Source organism: Phaethon aethereus, assembly GCF_964289735.1.
Source record: "Phaethon aethereus genome assembly, chromosome: 9".
Classification (NCBI taxonomy): domain Eukaryota; kingdom Metazoa; phylum Chordata; class Aves; order Phaethontiformes; family Phaethontidae; genus Phaethon; species Phaethon aethereus.
The window spans coordinates 27,612,971-27,632,450 of record NC_138585.1 but is presented as its reverse complement, the minus strand read 5'-3'; the positions used below and the strand labels follow the sequence as shown (position 1 = coordinate 27,632,450).

Sequence of the window (19,480 nt, the reverse complement as noted above, 5' to 3'; positions counted from 1 at the left end):
TCTCCGCTCCGTCTCCTTATGGGCCTGTGCCTATGCTTTTCCCACCAGCAAACAGCCGCTTCTGATGGAGAGCAGTTTGTAGGTAACCTTAAAACGCTCCCTGCTCGTGCTGCTCAGGCCAACACGCGAGGGTCCTGCTCGAGCAAATAAAGCGGTTGTACGCTGTAAGGTACGGCCAGATAAATCAAAGGATGGACTTTGACCGTTCGTTTTGTTGTCTTCCCGTGCTGCGCGCAGGCAGGTGAGGTTTCTCTGTTGGCACTGGGGTTCTCCGTCTGCTGGGAGGTGTGTGTCTGCGGGCATCGGCAGCCTAAGGGTCGGCAGTCTATGCCACCCCAGCCAGAGCAGAATCGCTTCCCGCTCCCCGCCCGGCTCAGGCTGCCTTAGGAGGCATGGATAAAGGAGATCTAACAGAAGAGATGGGAGTTTAATACAGATTTCTTTACTGTAGGTGACTCTGGTCCCCATAGTAGCAGGCAAAGCTTGCTTAATCTAAAAGTCTGAAACATATTTACCTTTCTCAGAAGTCTCAGAGCAAATCAAAAAAGCTTTTCATCGTAAAAGAAATGCAATATTAGCTTCAAGGAACATCTGGAGAGGAGTACCCTGCACAAAGCGCTTTGCCTGTCCCTGCAGGCAGGTCCCTGGCCAGGACAGCCACGTCCCCCCTCCTTGCCCCCGACCCGGCTCGGCTCTGTGGGGTGGGCAGGCGAGGGGCTGCCAGCCATGGGGCGATCCGGCGCCCAGGCGGCTCTGCCGTCGCGCGGCCCCACTGCCTGGGCACCTGGGGAGATGATGGGAAGGATCTGTGCTTCCCTCCTGAATTTCTGACAGCCTCATGCCTCGTTCGTCAGGCTGGGGGTCTGATCCCCCAGCTCTGCTAGCAGATGCTTTTTTTTCATCCCGAGCAGCATTTCCAGCAGATGAGCAGCTCTGGCTGCAGGGAAGGAGGGTCCGTCCCCGGGGTCCCCTGGTGAGACACCACCCCCCCCGTTGTCACTGTGCCGGGGGACCGGGCGCCCGCTGCACGGCCAGCCCCACTCCGCAGCCCTTGCAAGCAGGGAGGGAAGGTGACGTGGTTTCTATCAGGGAAGTTTAAGCTACTTCAAAATTATTATTATGCTGCTGGAGGCTGTGTTCCAGGTTTTGAAACATTCGTTTATGTTTAAAAGAAATATCCCCTTCTTAAGTGATGTCATTTCTGCCATCCAGCTGGCAGACCGAGCGGTCCAGGCGTGTGCTCTTCACAAACCATCCCATCGCCATCCCCGTGGGAGCAGTCTCTGGTAAACAAGGAGAGAGAGAGAGAGAGAGATAATTTTTTTTTTTTTTTTGAGTTGCCTTCAGTTTTTCTTGAAAGGAATAGAGGTGGGAGAAATGAAAACAACCATGGACCGAAATGTGTAAGAGGCATATGATGGAACGCTTATCAAAATTCCTAAAAGGTAGGGTGGCGAAAATAGAAAACTAAACCCAGTGCGCAGCCGGCACTGCCGAGGAGGGAGGGATTGCCGTACAGCTGCCCGGCGCACAAGCACGCTGCGGGTAGCAGGGTAGCTGCTTCATAAAGGGCATTTTTGTTGGACTAGTGCATGCCCAAGAAGAAAATGCTTAGAAATTGAGAGAAGTATGGCTTTGGCCAAAATGAAGAAGGAAAAAAAGGAAAACAATATCTGGCATTTGAACTCGTCATCGGGGCAAAAAACCTCCTCAAGACAAGGTTTCCCGGGAGAAATCTCCCTTCCCAGTGGGAAGGCAGCAGCCCGGCGCAAAAGGCACGGTGTCTTGCACAGCCCTGCGAGGTTATAAATGGAGACTTCATCGTCTTCAGCTGCTTGTCGCTGCCTGCAGAAGAAATCTCACAATAACGTCAGATTGGCAGTGTAATCTCCCCTCTGCCAAGCTCTTTTTTTTTTTTTCCCCTCCCATAAATAGGATGAGAATCCTTATGGTAGAAAAAGCCTTTGATTTTGAGGCAGCCGTGCCCGGAGTCATTGCCCAGGTGACAGCAGGCAGGCCAAGGGATGCAGTAAACACCCAGGGCTCCTCCGCGCAGCCCTGCGCCCGACCGGCGCCGGCTCGCCGTAGTTTGATGGGTCAGTGGTTCGTCACAGAGATGGAGACCACCGGTTCCTCCAGTCTGTTACTGCAGCCGGGGCAGTTTCTCCTCATGATTGCTTGTTGGGATGGTGGCCCCAGAGCTTCCCGCCCCGGGGACCCCGCGCAGTCCCGGGGACCCTGCGCAGTCCCGGGGACCCTGCGCAGTCCCCGGCTCCTGTGCCGCGGCAGCGTGACGGGCGTGTACAGCTCCCAGGCAGAAATCAGACTTAAAAATGAGTTGCAAACAGTAAGCAGGGGCTCTTTTCTTTACAGCATTAGCAAGGCCTCCTACCAGGCTCTGTAACCTCCTGGGCAACCTTGAGGGATAGACAATTTTTTCTCCTTGTCTTGCAAACTAAAGTTTACGATGGGTTCCGCCCCCCCACAAGAAGGCAGGGCTGCTCAGCAGAGCTCTGATGGATGGAAACTAAAGATCCTGTCCTGGAGTGTGTAGTCTTGCAGGCTTCATCTTCCCAAAGAAAAACAAGGACCACGGGACGGCTGCGCTGAGGAGCTGCGCCGGGTTTTGCAGAGGTGCCGTGGGCAGCCGGGCCCTCGGCAGAGCAGGGTTCAGTCATCCAGTTCTGTAATTTTATCCCAGCATCCTAATATTCTTAGTAAAAAGAAGCAGGGCCTAATATATGCGTTTAGTAAACACATTTAAAAAGAAATTTAATTTTGTAGTTTATTTTTCGACTGTGCTGCCCTCTTGTGTTAAATCTTAAAAGAAATATTATCATAAGGTGGTGATAGGCAATAGCCAGTTGGTAAAAGTAGCTTTTAAGCAACTGCAGGATAAATGTCTTTACATTTGCACTGTCAATGTTTTTTCATCCATGCTCGAGCAAGAGAACACAGCAAACCCAGTGTTTAATGCAAAGTTGCTCAGGCTTGTCTGCATTTATAAGTGACTTTGGGAGGATTTGTTGCTGAAAAATTGGCTTCTGTGCAGTTCTCGTATTTCTTTTTCTCCTTCCTTTAGAAATTGTCCGAGCGATGACCCATGTGATAAATCAAGGCATGGCGATGTACTGGGGAACATCGCGCTGGAGCGCTATGGAGATCATGGTAAAGCCGATTTTTGGGAAAGCGTTGACACTTGGTAATTCTGCACCCAGGTTGCACAATCATCTGCCGAAAGCCACGCTGGGAGCTGAGCCACAAGCGCGTCTGGGCTGGGGATGTTTGTGTTTTACTCCATCCAGCACCTTTTTACCTAAAATAATTTTAAAACCAGTACCAGAATGAGCCCAACGTTAATTAGGAGAAGATGGGCTGATCTAGTGGTTTGGGTGTCTTGGCTTGTTTAATCGGGGGTTGTTTCATTTTGGTTTTATTTGGCTGAATTCAAGACTTCTGGTAAAGCGCCTGCTTGATGTCCGCGCTCGCAGCCGTTGGTGCCCCGTCGAAGACGCGGCTGCCGGCAGCAGCTCCGCGACCCGCGGGACCGTCGGAGCTGCTGCTGCGGTGGGAAGGGCCCCCGCGCTGGCGAGCAGCCCCACAGGCGGCACCGCTCTGCGCGCGTCGGGTCCGGAGCTGCAGACGGGCAACATCCCTGCTGGGCCGCAGGGACCTTGTAATTGGCTTTACCTAAAAAGCCCCAGACTGGGGGAACCAGCGTCCTGACGGCTCGTCCTTAACGCTTTGTCGGATTTGTTGCTGCCCAGAGAGGTGGTGGATGCCCCGTCCCTGGGAACACCCCAGGTCAGGCTGGACGGGGCTCTGAGCACCCTGCTCTGGTGGGGACGTCCCTGCTCACGGCCGGGGTTGCACTAGGTGGCCTTGGCAGGTCCCTGCCAGCCCAAACCCTCCTGCGATTCTAAGAGATGCCAGGAGCATCCTGCTGGTCCCCGCTTCTTGCGACGGGGTCAAAACGCGGTAAACAAGCTCGGCACCAGCCGTCCCAGCCGGGACGTCGTTTGGCTTTCTCTGCGCTGGTGCTGCAGCAGCTTTGGGCTGGCGGAGGCAGAAGGTGGGCACGGGCCCTGCGGCAGCGGGCGCAGGGGCGGGGGGAGGCGTGCGTTTCTGCCTCCGCACGGCGCCGTTCATGGGGACGTGCGTGGCCTGGCTACGGAATAGCGAAACTTGAGTTCGTCGGCTCCTGTGCAGTCCAGGAGTGTTGACTGGTAGGTTATGTCATGTCCCACAAGACGCTTTTCTTTAATGAAGTTTTTTATCTCCCGATTTCTCCAGGAAGCCTACTCCGTAGCCAGGCAGTTTAACATGATACCGCCCGTGTGCGAACAAGCTGAATACCACCTTTTTCAAAGAGAGAAAGTGGAGGTTCAGCTGCCAGAATTGTATCATAAAATAGGTAAGACTGAGACTGCTGTGCCTTTCAGCTATTTAATTTACAGAAAGAAATACAGAGCAGGCTGACCTGGGGCTCCAGATGTGAATGACATTCTCTGTGCTCCCCTCTCTGAGGGGACAGACAAGTATCTATCTAATGACCTAAAAGGCAAAACTGGCTTACCGTGCCTCTGATTGACATAGGTGCTAATTGCTGGGGCTGCTTCTCACGCTTCGAGACTCAAGGCAGCACGGGCGTAGCTGAGAAGCAGGCGTTCCGGTACTTTGCTGCAGCAGGAGCCAGGGCAGGGCTGGAGGCTCTCGCAGTAAGGTTTTGGATGTATAAGCTACTTCGTGTCTTCCAGGAAGGTGCTACTAATTCCCTTAAGGGATGTTCAGTTCACCAACTGAACATCACTGCCAGCGGCAATAGAAAGAAGCAGGAATTGTTTTGCCTTTTTTTTTTCTAACTGAAAGTTCTATTTTTGATACAACTCTGATTTCTCCTAGTCCCCTAAAATCTCCTTCTCTGGTTTCTCTGCAGGGGTTGGAGCAATGACGTGGTCTCCACTAGCCTGTGGGATCATCTCAGGGAAATACGGCAACGGGGTCCCTGAAAGCTCAAGGGCTGCACTAAAGGTATTTTTTTTGTTGCATGTTTGAGAAAAGTAGCTGTGCTGCCTTTGTGAGGGCAGGAGAATAACAAAGGAAAAACAGATCCCTCATGAGAAGGCTGGCCTGAGTGCTGCTGTATTGCAAGATCAGCTCGGTTTCTCTGGCAACCACGCTCCAACGTGCGGGAGAATCTGGGTTATAAAGACGCTTCGGGTTCCCCACGGCAGCGAGCGTCAAGGAGAAGGCACGAAGCCAGGCTTGCTGCCGTGCTTGATGCTCCCAGCTGATGTTAGCCCACACAGCTGCTGTGACTTCAAAACCTCGTGACCATGTCCAGACTTGGACATTGTTTTTCTGCCCACCCTTCCCTGGGCACCAGCCTACCAGGCAGCGAGTGCGCGGGGGGGAGCTCAGCCCTGCAGCACCCCTCCAGGGACCCCCCCCGGCAGGGCAGACCCCCAGCACCCCGTGAAACCTCTGCGGCCTCGGTGGTCCTGCCCTTTGCCGGGCAGGGCAGCAGCCCTCTCTAACAGGTTTAGCGTTGCGGTGTCACCACCGCGCTTGGTTTCTCCCACGATCACCCTGATTTTATTCTTATTGGGGGGTTATGGGGTCTCCTCCCATATTGTGCCTGTGGCAGGCATATTATTTACGGGTTTGAAAAATGGCAGAGCAGTAAAATGGCATGGATTTGGGAAAAAAAACCTAACCAAAGTGGTATTTGAAGCTCTGCATCGGCTGATGGGTAAAAGCCAAAGCCACCTGCCAAGTGCCAGCAGACTGACGTACGTCCCCGTGCTGGTTTTTGCTCAGCTTGGTGCTTTTTAAAGGGAAGATGCAGTCTACGCTGACTTGCTTACAAAGGGCAACATTTTATAAATGTGGTATTTCATTGCATTTGGGATTTTTTTCCAAAATAAAATATATTATTAACATTTGGTAAAAGCTAGCTAAGAAGGTAGCATTGCAGAGAGGGAGCCAAATTAAATCGATGAGAGTGAAACAGAATCAAGTTTCAAGCCTGGAGCTGGGAGAACTGAAATCTCATCTTTGTTTAATTAATTTTCTACTCTTGAACAGTAATAGTAAAGCTTGAATAACATCAGATGGTCTCCTTTTTTTGGGGGGGGGGTGGGATGTCAAAATCTTCTCAAGTTGACTAATATTTCACTTTTTTCCACTCTGTGATGGGATTCAGTGATCCAAAAATAAAACTGGGGAGGTTCCAGACAGAGTCCATCAGTTGCATAAATCCAGAGAGATACAGACATAGGTTTTCCGACAGGAGACATCCCGATCCTGTCGTCATTGCTTTGGGCAGCCAAGCATTGTGCTATTCAGCCACAGTTACCTCCTGGGTTGGATATGGCTTTTTAAGAGCTGTTCACAATTGCCTTAAACTTTCCATTGTGGAAGGTTGAAGCTAACGGTCGATTGCAATGTAATTCATCTCCAGTGCTACCAGTGGCTGAAAGAGAAAATCGTCAGCGAGGAAGGCAGAAAGCAGCAGGTGAAGCTGAAAGACCTGTCGCCCATCGCCGAGCGCCTCGGGTGCACGCTGCCTCAGCTGGCCGTCGGTAGGTGACGGGATGGGGACGGACGCCCCTGCGCCTTCTCCTCCGCTGTTGTCACACACGCATCGCCTGGCTCGCGTCCTGGTAGCGCGAAGGGCGGCGCTCTGCAACGCAGACAGAAAGTTTGCGCCTTACGGGTTGTCGAAAGACAAGTGCAAGTGAAACCCTGTACAACCGCGTAAGGCTGCAGCTACTCCGTCGGCGCGCCCATCGTTTGCCGGGGGATCGGCGATGGCTGGGTAAACGGTAACGCAGAAAAAGATGTGTCAGCTTTCAAATAGGACAAAGGATGGCGTTGTCTTTGCGGTATCTATAGACCTATTTTTTTATTTAAAATATTTAAATGGTCATTTACTATCAGGAGTTACGGAACAAAATGCCAGAAACACAGGAAGACTGAAGATGGGCAATGCACCACCTCGTTAGGAGGAGGCGAACACATTTCAAGGAACACAGTAACAGAACAAACCCAAACATGCTGTAGGATATTAAAACATCACGTATATGCCAGGTAACCCCTGGTCCGTTAGCCTCACAAAAAAAACCTTTTTTTTTTTTAAGCAGTAAAGTTAAAAATTACTTAAAATAAGATTGTTTCCAGCATCATCGTCAGGCTCTGACTGACAAGAGGGCTACTGTATCGTGGGCCATCCGTGCGGGTCCAACCCCGACCTGCCCGTTTCTCTGAACGGTCCCTCCCCGGGTGGAAGCCCTCAGTTGTTCGGTGCACGGGGCTGACGGACACAAGAGAATGCTACTTTTTAAAAAGGAGTTTTTTTTTGTTTGGTTTTTAAATAATTATCTTTGTGCTGCTGAGAGCCAAGGCTGAAAAATATCACACATGTCTGTTAGAAAAATGATCCCTGGTTCAAATAGCCAAGAGGTGAGTCCCCGTGAGTCACAACAGGGAAAAACCAAAGCCCCTAATGAAGACAACTGCTGGGCCAGGGACCAGCGTCAGACGGGATGGTGGAAGATCTGCTAGATGGTTTGTTATCTGACCCCTGCATCTTCTTCCCACTAATGCTGGAGGAGCGAAGTGCAGGTTTAGGCAAATAACATTGTCACTATTTTTCAAATAGAGATAGAAGCTCTGACAAATGTTAGGATCTGGAGTAACGCCTTGTCCTGAAGCCTATGTTCCTGACCACCTTGTGACTTTATTCCCAGCATGGTGTCTGAGAAACGAGGGGGTGAGCTCCGTTCTTCTAGGATCTTCCAACCCGGAGCAGCTGATAGAGAACCTCGGAGCCATACAGGCAAGTGCAGGGGTGGGGGGTTAGCTACCACCCAGCTCCCTTTGGGGGTAACACCAGCATACCTTGAGACCAGTGCTCTCTTCCTCTTAATAGAGGGGCTTGTTTTTGCATTTTGTTTTGGGCATCTTCCAGTTCTAGTTAAGCACGTGAATTAACCAAATCTATGGTGCATCACCGTAACTTACAACCCTTGTTCTTGTGGGGGACTTCAATCTACCGGACATCTGCTGGCAGTATAACACGGCAGAGAGGAAACAATCTGGGAGGTTCCTGGAGTGTGTGGAGGATAACTTCCTGATGCAGCTGGTGAGTGAGCCCACCAGGGGAGGTGCCTTGCTGGACCTGCTGTTTACAAACAGAGCAGGACTGGTGAGAGATGTGGTGGTCGGAGGCCGTCTTGGGCTTAACAACCACGACATGTTAGAATTCTCAGTTGTGAGTGAAGTAAGGAGAGGGGTCAGCAAAACTGCTACCATGGACTTCCGGAGGGCAGACTTTGGCCTGTTCAGGTCACTGGTTGAGAGAGTCCCTTGGGAGACAGTCCTGTCTGGCTGGACAGCCTTCAAGAAGGAAATCTGAAAGGCGCAGGAGCAGCAGGTGGTCCCCATGTGCCGTAAGAAGAGCTGGCGGGGAAGGCGCCCGGCCTGGCTGAACAGGGAGATTTTGCTGGGACTCAGGGAAAAGAGGAGAGTTTATCACCTCTGGAAGAAGGGGCAGGCAACTCACGAAATGTACAAGGATCTCGTTAGGTCAAGCAGGGACAAAATTAGAAAGGCAAAAGCCCAGCTAGAGCTCAGTCTGGCCACAGTTGTAAAGGATAATAAAAAATGCTTCTACAAATATATTAACAACAAAAAGAGAGGCAAGGAGAATCTCCATCCCCTACTGGATATGGCGGGGAACATTGTCTGCAAGGACAAGGACAAGGCTGAGGTACTTAATGCCTTCTTTGCCTCAGTCTTTAATAGCCAGTCCAGGCATCTGCAGGATATTCAGCCCCCTGAGCTGGAAGACGGGGATGGAGAGCAGAATAACCTGCCCATAATCCAGGAGGAAGCAGTTAAGGACCTGTTAAGCCACCTGGACACCCACAAGTCTATGGGACCTGATGGGATCTACCCGAGAGTACTGAGAGAGCTGGTGGAGGAGCTTGCCAAGACACCCTCCATCATTTATCAGCAGTCCTGGTTAACAGGGGAGGTCCCAGAAGACTGGAGGCTTGCCAATGTGACGCCCGTCTACAAGAAAGGACAGAAGGAGGATCCTGGGAACTACAGGCCTGTCAGCCTGACCTCTGTACCAGGGAAGATTATGGAACAGTTCGTCTTTGAGAGTGCTCACAGGGCATCTGCAGGACAACCAAGGGATCAGGCCCAGCCAGCATGGGTTCATGAAAGGCAGGTCCTGCTTGACCAACCTGATCTCCTTCTATGACCAGGTGACCCGCCTAGTGCATGAGGGAAAGGCTGTGGATGTTGTCTGCCTGGACTTCAGTAAAGCCTTTGACAGCGTCTCCCACAGCATCTCCTGGAGAAACTGGCAGATCGTGGCTTAGACAGGTTTACTCTTTGCTGGGTGAGGAACTGGCTGAATGGCCGAGCCCAGAGAGTTGTGGTGAACGGCGTTAAATCCGGCTGGCGGCCGGTCAAAAGCGGTGTTCCCCAGGGCTCGGTTCTGGGGCCGGACTTGTTCAATATCTTTATTGATGATCTGGATGAGGGGATCGAGTGCTCCCTCAGTAAGTTTGCAGATGACACCAAGTTGGGTGGGAGTGTTGATCTGCTGGAGGGTAGGAGGGCTCTGCAGAGGGATCTGGACAGGCTGGATCGATGGGCAGAGGCCAACTGTATGAGGTTTAATAAGGCCAAGTGCCGGGTCCTGCACTTTGGCCACAACAACCCCATGCAACGCTACAGGCTTGGGGAGGAGTGGCTGGAGAGCTGCCCGGCGGAAAAGGACCTGGGGGTGCTGGTTGACAGCCGGCTGGACATGAGCCGGCAGTGTGCCCAGGTGGCCAAGAAGGCCAACAGCGTCCTGGCCTGTATCAGCACTAGTGTGGCCAGCAGGAGTAGGGAAGTGATTGTGCCCCTGTACTCGGCACTGGTGAGGCCGCACCTGGAACCTGTGTTCAGTGTTGGGTCCCTCACTACAAGAAGGATGCCGAGGTGCTGGAGCGTGTCCAGAGAAGGGCAATGGAGCTGGTGAGGGGTCTGGAGCACAAGTCTGATGAGGAGCGGCTGAGGGAACTGGGTGTGTTCAGTCTGGAGAAGAGGAGGCTGAGGGGAGCCCTCATCGCTCTCTACAACTACCTGAAAGGGGGTTGTGGTGAGGTGGGTGTTGGTCTCTTCTCCCAAGTAACTAGTGATAGGACGAGAGGAAATGGCCTCAAGTTGCGCCAGGGGAGGTTTAGATCGGATATTAGGAAAAATTTCTTCACCGAGAGGGTGGTCAGGCATTGGCACAGGCTGCCCAGGGAGGTGGTGGAGTCACCATCACTGGAAGTGTTCAAAAAACGTGTGGATGTGGCGCGTCAGGACATGGTTTAGGGGACACGGTGGCGCTGGATTAATGGTTGGACTTGATGATCTTGAAGGTCCTTTCCAACCTTAGTGATTCTGTGATTCTGATCTGTGGTAGTTATGGCCCTATCCAGCGACTGGGGGGTGGCATCAGCAGGTTTAATGTATCTGAAAAAGCGAGTGACCTGCTTCCAGGACATGCTGCGATACATTCTGCGCTAAGTGTCCCGCAGGGCACATGTCATTGGCACCCACCTTAGTTATTCTCTGTTGCTTTTCGCGATGAGAGCTTCCTCTGATGTTCTTGCCGCCAGCTCACTTGCTCAGCTGCAGTGGAAATGTCGTGCATATAAAGTTTAAGAGCGCTTCTGTGATTCTCTCACTGGGTGAAGACACTACAGTAGTTTTTCCTTTAAGGGAGAAAGGAATTAGATGAATGTTTAAATATCTGCCTCACAAAAAATGAGAGGAAACGTTATTTGATAAAATCTAGATTGAAAACTGGAAAAGCCTTTAATGGAAGCTTGATTAAACTTCCATTTTCTTCTACCCCTAGGTCCTTCCAAAGATGACATCCCATATTGTAAATGAAATAGATAATATTCTGGGAAACAAGCCCTACAGCAAGAAGGACTACAGATCATAACGCAATGCATGACTTCCCTGGACTGCATGGTTTAAAAAGTGTTCTGTACAGAAGTACAGCCCCGAGTTACTATCCGGTCGTGAGAATCTTTCAGCAGCTTGCTGCTCGGTGTCTACTGTCACTGGATCCTTCGAGATGTGTGCTGTTGCTACTAATCTGCAGTGAAATTTAAAAGCACAGTTGACCTCTCTTCTAACCAAGAATAATCTTGTATTTTCTTACCTTCGACTGGATTCGTTAATTTTTACGTTACTCTTAGCACCTCATGCTTGTGCTGTGAAAACACTTGTAAAGCAAAAAATAATTTATAACCTTCAGGTACTTGGTAATTAAAGAAGGATGTACAGATCTATTTTTTCAATGAAGAAAAGCCAGCTACAACTTCAGGTTTTAATAAAACCACATTTGGGAAATCTCAACTACAAAGTTTCTTCAGGTTAAGAGATAGAAGGGGCAAGCTCAAATTTTCCGTTTTCTTTTTTATGCTGAATATATGCTTTAGATTTCGTTTGTAGTTGAATAAAGGCTGTAAGACAGAGAATTAGTTAGAAATTAGATAGCTCAACTCCTAACTATACAATTATTTCAGCTGTGGAGTGCTCCTGGGAAGTATTTCTGAGTATAAGCCAGAAGAGCACAGTTAGAAAACCCAAACACGCATGTCAGGTTAATAAAAACAACGGCTGTTCGCAAAATTCTAATTCTACATATACCTTAAACCAAGAAAGCCATGATAAAACACTGGTTTTTGCATCTATAGAAACCTGCCTCTACTTCTGCCTGCTTGTAGACATAGCTACTGCAAATTTCAATATTCATGAGCTTTTAAGGATATAGATACTTATATGTAATATATAGCTGCTGAAAAATACCAGAAAAAAAATCAGGTATGTTCTTTGGTGGAAGGTCACATTTGCTTTAACTTGTTCTGGAATCGGGCATAAGTAAATGCGTCGTATTTTTAAGACATGTTTTAAACAGGTAGTTTTTTGTGAGCATTTCATCCCTCTGCAGGAGTTGATAGTAAGCACTTCTATATTAATTTGCCCATCTTAAGAACCACGTCATATTTTACCAGGAGTTTGCTTTGTAAAACGCACCTATGATTTCAGTAAGTATTTCTCACTCGTATTGAATCGGTACTTCGGGCACATACTTCCTGGGGGGTAGAGCTACGTCCAGTATTTGTAGGACCCGTGTATTCCAGTCCCCTTAACTCCAGGGCATCCGTGAACGGGTACCAACACTTGAGGTGTCTTCTCCTGTATTTAATCCAATGAGCTACGGTATGTGTAAATGAACTTCGCTGCTGTATATCCAGAAATGCAGTCTGACTTTGACTTCTGCTTGGACGCAATAAAAGCATTTTGTGCATCTAACGGTATATTTGAGAGACCTGTTACTGACAGCGAGACTGATTTTGAAACAGCAGTGGCTCACGTTGAAAACGGATATGTATCGTTCCACAGGGACACACTAATCTTCAGCTGCACCCAGGTGGGGCGAGGGACGGCGACCTCGGGCCAGAGGAGTGGGTGCAGCCAGGGAGCGAAGGTCCGGTCTGGCCGCGCATCTCTGAGAAGGTACTGGGAGACGTTAGTCTCCCAAGGCAGACATCAGTCCTCTAACATTTTGGCCTGAAATAAACACATGAACATTGTCCGGACAGTTCACTGAAATCCCACTGCAGTGCCGTCACCGGCCTCTCCAAAATGACACCGCGCGGTCGGTCACAGCTGGCCAGGGCGGAGACGGCTCCCCGAGCGCTTCTCGCCTCCCGGCACTACTTTCACTGCTCTGGGCCACGTCCCCGAACTTTGCAGCATTAGCTGCAACTATTAACTATTTAAGTATTTTAAAATCTGCTTCATGGGCAGCACAAAGGTTTTGACCATGATACAGTTAACAGCTTGATTATTTTAACAGTAGCATTATTTTCCCAGTAGCAGACCAGTTCATTTTCTTACCTCTGGAGGTACAATTTAATGTTCTCTCTTCCCCTTCTCAGATACATGGGAATCCAACAACCTATTAAAAATATTTTATTCACACCCATTTTTTTATCAGAAAGGAGATGCCATTGACCCTTCCTTAGAGGAAAAGCTTGAAAGTCTGCTTGCCTAATGCTCTGAGGGCAATGGGATGCCAAGCAGTAGCCCAGCTTTAGGCTAACCTTCAGCATTATACTGAAGAAATGGTGCAGCTTGTAATGGGAAAACACAACCCCTTCCCCCCGCCAAAAGCAACCCTCAAAAGCAAACAAAAATCCAAACAACAACAAAAAAAACCCCAAACTTTTTTGTGAAGTCCACAGGAAAAGACTAGGCTTTCTGTAGAAAACAACCCATCCACCCAACCCACTTTTGTTTCAGGCTGTCAACGCTGCCAAAGTCTCTCCCCAGAAAAATCCCGACACACATTGTGCTCCTGGCCTCAGCGACTGTCAATACCAAAAGATGAAGAGCTGTGAACAAAAGACTCAGTGAACTGACAGTAATAGCAGAAGAAAGCACTGCTTCAAATCCCTTTTCTCGAGATGGCAGATTTCCCCGGAAAATCCACCTTCTAAAACACCTGACAGGGCAGTCTTCTCCAACGCTGACAAGTAAAATGAGTGTATTAGCGTTGCCTGTTCATGTGGCTGCATTTAAGGACTGTGAACTTTTGGTAGGAGCTGAGCAAATCACCAGTGACCAGCAAAATGGCAGCGTTCAAGTCCCATTGCTTACAGAGCAGCCAACCGGACCTCATGGTTGGTTCTGACCATTTATAGCAGTTTGTAAGAAATTTGTTTTACATGCGCTAAATACTTAGACTAACGTACATACAAATTATATCCTTTATATTAGGCCAAGGAAAGTAAAGTTAAGTTATGCAAGGCACACACGCGCAATGTAGGTCTCCTTTCATTAGCAAATAAGCAGGCAGAAGCGATTAAAAAAAATCCACGTATCTTCAGGGAAAACAATCAAGTTAATTTGAAGAGTGTTAAATGACTGACCAGAAAAGTAATTTCAATGGCAGCTCTAAGGTGCCCCAAACCAGCTGGAATTTGCATGATGTAAACACAAAAAATTGCTTTTACTTGACTGGGAAGCAAAGTAAAAGCAAATTACACAGTGGAGAGTTGAGATTGAAGACCCTCATCCAACCCCAAAGGATGGCAAGAAGTACTGTAGCAGTCAGCAGGCACTGGGCAATGGGGCAATAGTTTTCTGAGACTGTCCTGGTTGCATTTCTCAGAAACAGAGACATGACAAACTCAGCACACTCTACAGCAAGCCAGATAGACACACTCTCTTCTTGCACTTTAGAATCTTCATTTTACTAGAGTTTACATAAATATAAGTCTTACTGAAGTAAAGATTAGCAAAGTAATTGTTACATCAAATCTGATTATAAGCTTTCTCTTTCTTCCCTGTTCAGGATTCCAAGGCTGTAATGGCAGTACCTGTAAGTAAGTTCTACAATAGTAGTAGAGTGCTTTACTGATAGCATGAAAAAAAAAGGTAAAGATAAACCCATTTAAAAAGCCAGCTAAAGCATTTTTGTCAAGCTGTGCCAGGAAAACTGGCAGGTTTTCTTAATTTATTTACAACTTTAGAGATGAATGGAAAAAAACCCAGTACATTCAAACCACTTCAAAAGCATTTTTCTAGGAGGTTTAGGTTTTGTTCCGACTCCAAGTTACTTACAAATGAGGAATATTTGCGATGAAAACAGTACATGGGCTAACTTGTGGAAGACTCCTCTCTCCCGGAAACAGAAAGAACTGAGAAACCTACACGCACTGCTTGCCCATGAAAATACCCATTTTTAAAAAAACTAAGAATGGAAATACCAGGAATCAAATGACAAAAAAGCCTCCTTTTTATTAAAATTTTTCAAGTTACAATGATAAATGGTGGATTGTCACTTTTTATGATCAGTGAGTTTGGTTCTTATACCAGTCACCAAATTTATAGGGGAGTTCTGTTACAGGCTTTAAGTACAACCGTTTGTGCTGCTGTGTAGCAGTCTACTACGGCACAGCCTGTAGTACCACCACACCTACACGGTGCTTCAGAAACGTTTTGTTTGGTGACCGCTCACACGCCATCTCCTTTCACTGCTAAGTAAAAAACCTGATTAATTCAATTATTGAGTAACACCATGTAAAGATACCAAAAGTAAATATAATACACTTCACAAATTCATTTTGGATTCAAACCCTCCCCCCATACTCTCAAGCAGTCACACTATAAAAAAAAATGTATTCTTATTCCACCCTTAAACTGTTGTATGGCAGTGGACCCCTCTCTCGGAAATAAACCGGTGTGGGGGTTTTTTGGTCTACTTGGATCCTGTAGATAGCAGGGCAATCAGTCCAGATGAAGCACTTATAGAAAGAATATAGTTTCTGGAGGGAAAAGGTTAAGGACATGTACTTGTAAAGATACCACTGCTTTTGTACAGAACATTTAGCAGAAGTGTCATGAAAAACAAGGGATTGAAATGGTTTTCCTCTGTAGAAGTTTTCAAATTGCAATATCTTAACCTGAAATACAGTTTACAATCAAGGCATTAGCAGGACGCTGAAATGTACTTAACTTCAAAATTAAGACACCCATAGTGTTTAGCCTGTTCTCTTAGAAGTGTTTATGAATACAGTTAAGTACAGAAGAGTTTTAATTAACATACGCGTCCCTGACTGGCAGTACTTATTTATGTAAGTAACAAAAAATTTTACTTGTGAAGTTACTGAAACTAAACAATGCTGTAGTGTAAGAGCACCTGGCAACTAACACCAACGCAGTGTTTCTGTAAGAACACGAGCTGCCTCCTCATTCCCCAATTACAATTGAAATGGCAAAGCCGTAAGAATTTCTGTGTATTGTCCAAGTGATATCCTTAAAACATCTCCGTCAGACTTTAAACTTTTACATGATTGGGAGATTATTTTTTTTTGTATTCTCTATTTTTATGTTGAAGTGTTTCTAAGCTGAGGTACTACAATGTGCATATATCAACAGAGTAATCTCACAACCCACATGACAAATATAGCTACTAATGACAACAAGTAGGAATAGGACTCTCGTTGTTTCAAGCACAATAATAAAGGATACACAGTGGGGTTGAAGTTCTTCAGCACAAAAAATGAAGCAATGATGACCAAGACCAGAAAGAGAGTATTGTTGTAGAAGATGGAAAAAGTTGTTGCTTCATAATCTGCAACTTCATTTTTCTTCCACAGAATTCTAGGAAGAAGTAGAGACATTATTTCAGGCACATTTAAATCGAAGCATGTCCTGGCACACCCACCATTATGAAGCGATTGACACCCAGAGGTGCAGTAAACCACATACTGCTGCTCTTGTTATAGCCAGCTTCTAAAAGACAAAGCATGGCAAGAACTACCAGTCAACTCATTAGTTAAAGAGAAAACCCTGCATATGCTATACACTTGTACACTTAAGTGACTTGCGCTTGTTTTCCTACCAGGTACATCAAACCTAGCCCTTCATAAATAACAATTTTTGTGAGTCTGTATCTGATTGATGCTTCCAGTGCGCCTGACAATTAGAAGGGAGGATACGACTTTTTGCTCCCAAGAGCTGACAGCTCACGTCCTTGTGTCTTGTACATAACGGGCATCTACTCTAACGCTAAGTGCTTCCCCACACGCTCATCGGGCATAGCCTGGATACTAGTATGAGCTCTTCAGCTGGGAACCTGCATACTGAGACATGCCTGTTATAAACGTGAGGGGCAACAAGTACAACCAGTGATTAGCAGTGCAGCCCAGGAGCACACTATTCTGAAAAAACTTGCATGTCACTATGCAAAATACATGGCCCTACCCTGTCCTTAAGAAAAGGAGCCTTTCTTATTTCTGAAGACAGTTACTCTTACTCTTCAGAGAGTTATTAGAAGGCCTGTACAATAAGTTGTTTGGCTCAAGGACGGAGAGGTTGCCTTACAGGACCTTACTGACAAAGGTTTTAATCTTTGAGTCCTTTCATTGATAACTTGCCTTAAAAAGGCTTTATGGATGAACGAAGAGCTGACGCTATGGCTTCTACTTACCAGAATACAGAAAAAACCCCAGTGGCCAAGCAACAAGCCCTAATATCCTACCTGGAGCCTTAAAGATACTAGGCAGCATTACATGGGAGAGAAAGAAGAGGACAAAGAGGATTACCTTTCATCCTTCTCCTTACGAGACATCTTCCTGTTGTCCGCCTCAGACAGCTTGCGAGTAACTTCTTTGGAAACAGCATCTTCTCTTTTCTGTGCTACTCTGTAAGAAATGCCATTTAAATTGAAAAGTAAAAATAAAAAACCCTGGGGTTTTAGGAAGTTGTATTTACAGTGAAGAATACCACGTCGAGACACTGAACAGTTTTGCCAAGTTGAAGGGACAACAAGTAGTAATCAAATTGCTAAAAGTATTAATCAAATATAGTTTGTAGCAATACCCACTGAGAATGAAGGCAGTTTAGCTATTTCATTGTAATTTTAGCTGACAAGGCTAGTCTATTCCATAATTACAAGAGAAACGACAGACACAAATTTGGGGATGCTTCTGTGTAAAGTAAGTTTTTCTGAGTAACATTTTAGACATTCTTATTCAGAAAAAAATGCTGTAAATGCTGGTTTTGTTATATTATTTAATAATAAATTCTACTTCAAATAGCCACCAAACTCACTTGTGTTTGAGAACAAACTTGACATTCTTATACGCAAAAGCTACTAGATAGGTACTGATGAGAGTCATCACGCTGTACAGGACCGCAGACTGAACAAGATCCATATGCCATATCCTCCAGTAAAGCCCTTAAAGAGAAAAAAAAAAAAGACATTTTAAGTGGTTTCTTTCTCCAAGAAAAATACCTCCACTGGAGTCCCACACAGCTTACCAGCTCTGCAATTCAGCACTGGCTCTGCCAGACCAAAGCCAGCTCCTGCAAAATCACTTGAGGGGTCATCAAACCACGTTAAAAAATACTTTTAGATGGAGAAGGCTCCTTTGCTTTTGGCTGAAAGGGGCCTTAAGAGACCACGTCAAACTCGGCTGAGAAGCAGCCCAGCGTGGCCAGCCTGCCAGCTTCACGCAGCGCTGGTGGTGACACGTCAGTGTTCCATCAGCAGCTCGTCCATCTTTACAAACCACACAACAACCACCCTGCCCACTGCTCCAAGCGGGACCCGCTTCAAAGCTGGATCTAACACAGCGCAGAGACAGCCAAGATAACTCCGCCTGGGGGCCAGGCCCGGGGCAAGCGAGCCCCAGCAGCCCGGTGACCCCCACCCACACCCGGCAGCGCGCCAAGAGCCCGAGGCGGGTTGCGATGAGCCCCCGCTCGCCCCCAGGGCCTGCCGCTCCCACTCAGGGCCTGCAGTTCCCCCTCAGGACGTGCCGACCCCCCCAGTGACTCCCCCCAAGCTCTCCCCGCCGCTCACAGATGGGGATGGCGGAGACGATGAAGGCGTTGCCGAAGAAGAGCGCGGAGGACTTGGCGGAGAGGTTACGGCTGAAGTCCTGCAGGAGCAGATCCTCCTCCGACTGCTGCCGCCCGCCGGGACCGCCCTTGGGAGCCATGGCGGGCCGCGGTCCCTGGCACACTCAGCGCACGCCGACTGCTTCCGGGTCGGGCCGCCAACGGGGCGGGGGGCGGGCCCGTCCCAAAGCACTTCCGGGGGACGCTTGACGCGGCCGTGAGGGTGCCGCCTCTCAGGGGCGCGAGGCAGCTGAAGACCGTTACGATCGTTACACCCCCCCCCCTGCCCGCTGCGGGCCCTGGCCCTGCCGGCCCCTCGCCCGCCCCGATGCGGCCCCGCGGAACGCGCCCGCTCCCCGCGGCGGGGCGGCCCCGGCAGGTCCGCCCCGGCAGGTCCCGGCAGGCCGGACGGCCCCGCGGCCCAGCGCACGGGAGGCCGCCGGCCGGCGGGAGCGCGGGTCCCGGTGGTTGAGGCAAGTGAGTACTCCTTGGGGACGGCGGAGGACGCGTTCCCGCCGGCGCTGCCCGCGGCGGCTGAAGCTGGAACGATTTGGCTCGGGGAAGGAGCGGAGCGCCGCGGGGAGTCGGCCTGTTTCCCCTCAGATTTGTCTTATCCGGAAAAAAACCCGCCACGCTGCAGCTCCCACGGGACTGCTACAATTGCTGGTATATCTTGAATCTGTTCTCTTTTAAAAACACTCAAGTTTAGCTATACTTTTGAAAACCCTTCTTTATTGTTTTAACTTTTAGGAGCGTTCCCTGCTCTCTCCGCTGTCGCACGCCAGTTGGGAAGCCAGAGAAGGGGTCCGCGCTGCTCTTTTTAAGGGTCCATCTGTAGCGTGTGATAATAGCACATGGCCGCCCACAGAAATTCTGGGGATTAACAGCAGTGTCCTGCTTGAAAGCGTGGAGGGCTTGCTGATGCGATACAGCTTTAGGGATGTTGTTCTGATGGCCTGTGGCGACTGTAGCGCTCCTTGTCTCTTGGACAGGG

At 48.6% G+C, this 19,480-nt stretch overlaps 2 protein-coding genes across 4 annotated transcripts in view; one reads left to right on the top strand and one right to left on the bottom strand.

Moving 5' to 3' along the window:
- KCNAB1 (potassium voltage-gated channel subfamily A regulatory beta subunit 1) overlaps nt 1–11,005 on the top strand; it is a gene marked incomplete at both ends in the record, with an annotated part of 74,955 nt that extends 63,950 nt beyond the window's left edge. For all 3 annotated transcript variants that reach the window (XM_082003533.1, XM_082003535.1, XM_082003534.1), the window contains 6 exons: nt 3,083–3,168; nt 4,294–4,414; nt 4,937–5,031; nt 6,464–6,584; nt 7,752–7,840; nt 10,916–11,005. In XM_082003533.1, coding sequence (XP_081859659.1) covers nt 3,083–3,168; nt 4,294–4,414; nt 4,937–5,031; nt 6,464–6,584; nt 7,752–7,840; nt 10,916–11,005 — 602 coding nt within the window. The remainder of the gene's footprint in view (nt 1–3,082; nt 3,169–4,293; nt 4,415–4,936; nt 5,032–6,463; nt 6,585–7,751; nt 7,841–10,915) is intronic.
- Nucleotides 11,006–15,337: 4,332 nt separating this feature from the next.
- On the bottom strand, nt 15,338–18,587 carry SSR3 (signal sequence receptor subunit 3; the record flags this gene model as incomplete). The annotated part of the gene is made up of 5 exons (XM_082003568.1): nt 15,338–15,404; nt 16,111–16,242; nt 17,187–17,285; nt 17,695–17,821; nt 18,449–18,587. The coding sequence occupies 5 exons, from the start codon at nt 18,585–18,587 to the stop codon at nt 15,338–15,340; spliced, it is 564 nt and encodes a 187-aa protein (XP_081859694.1).
- Nucleotides 18,588–19,480: the final 893 nt, after the last annotated feature.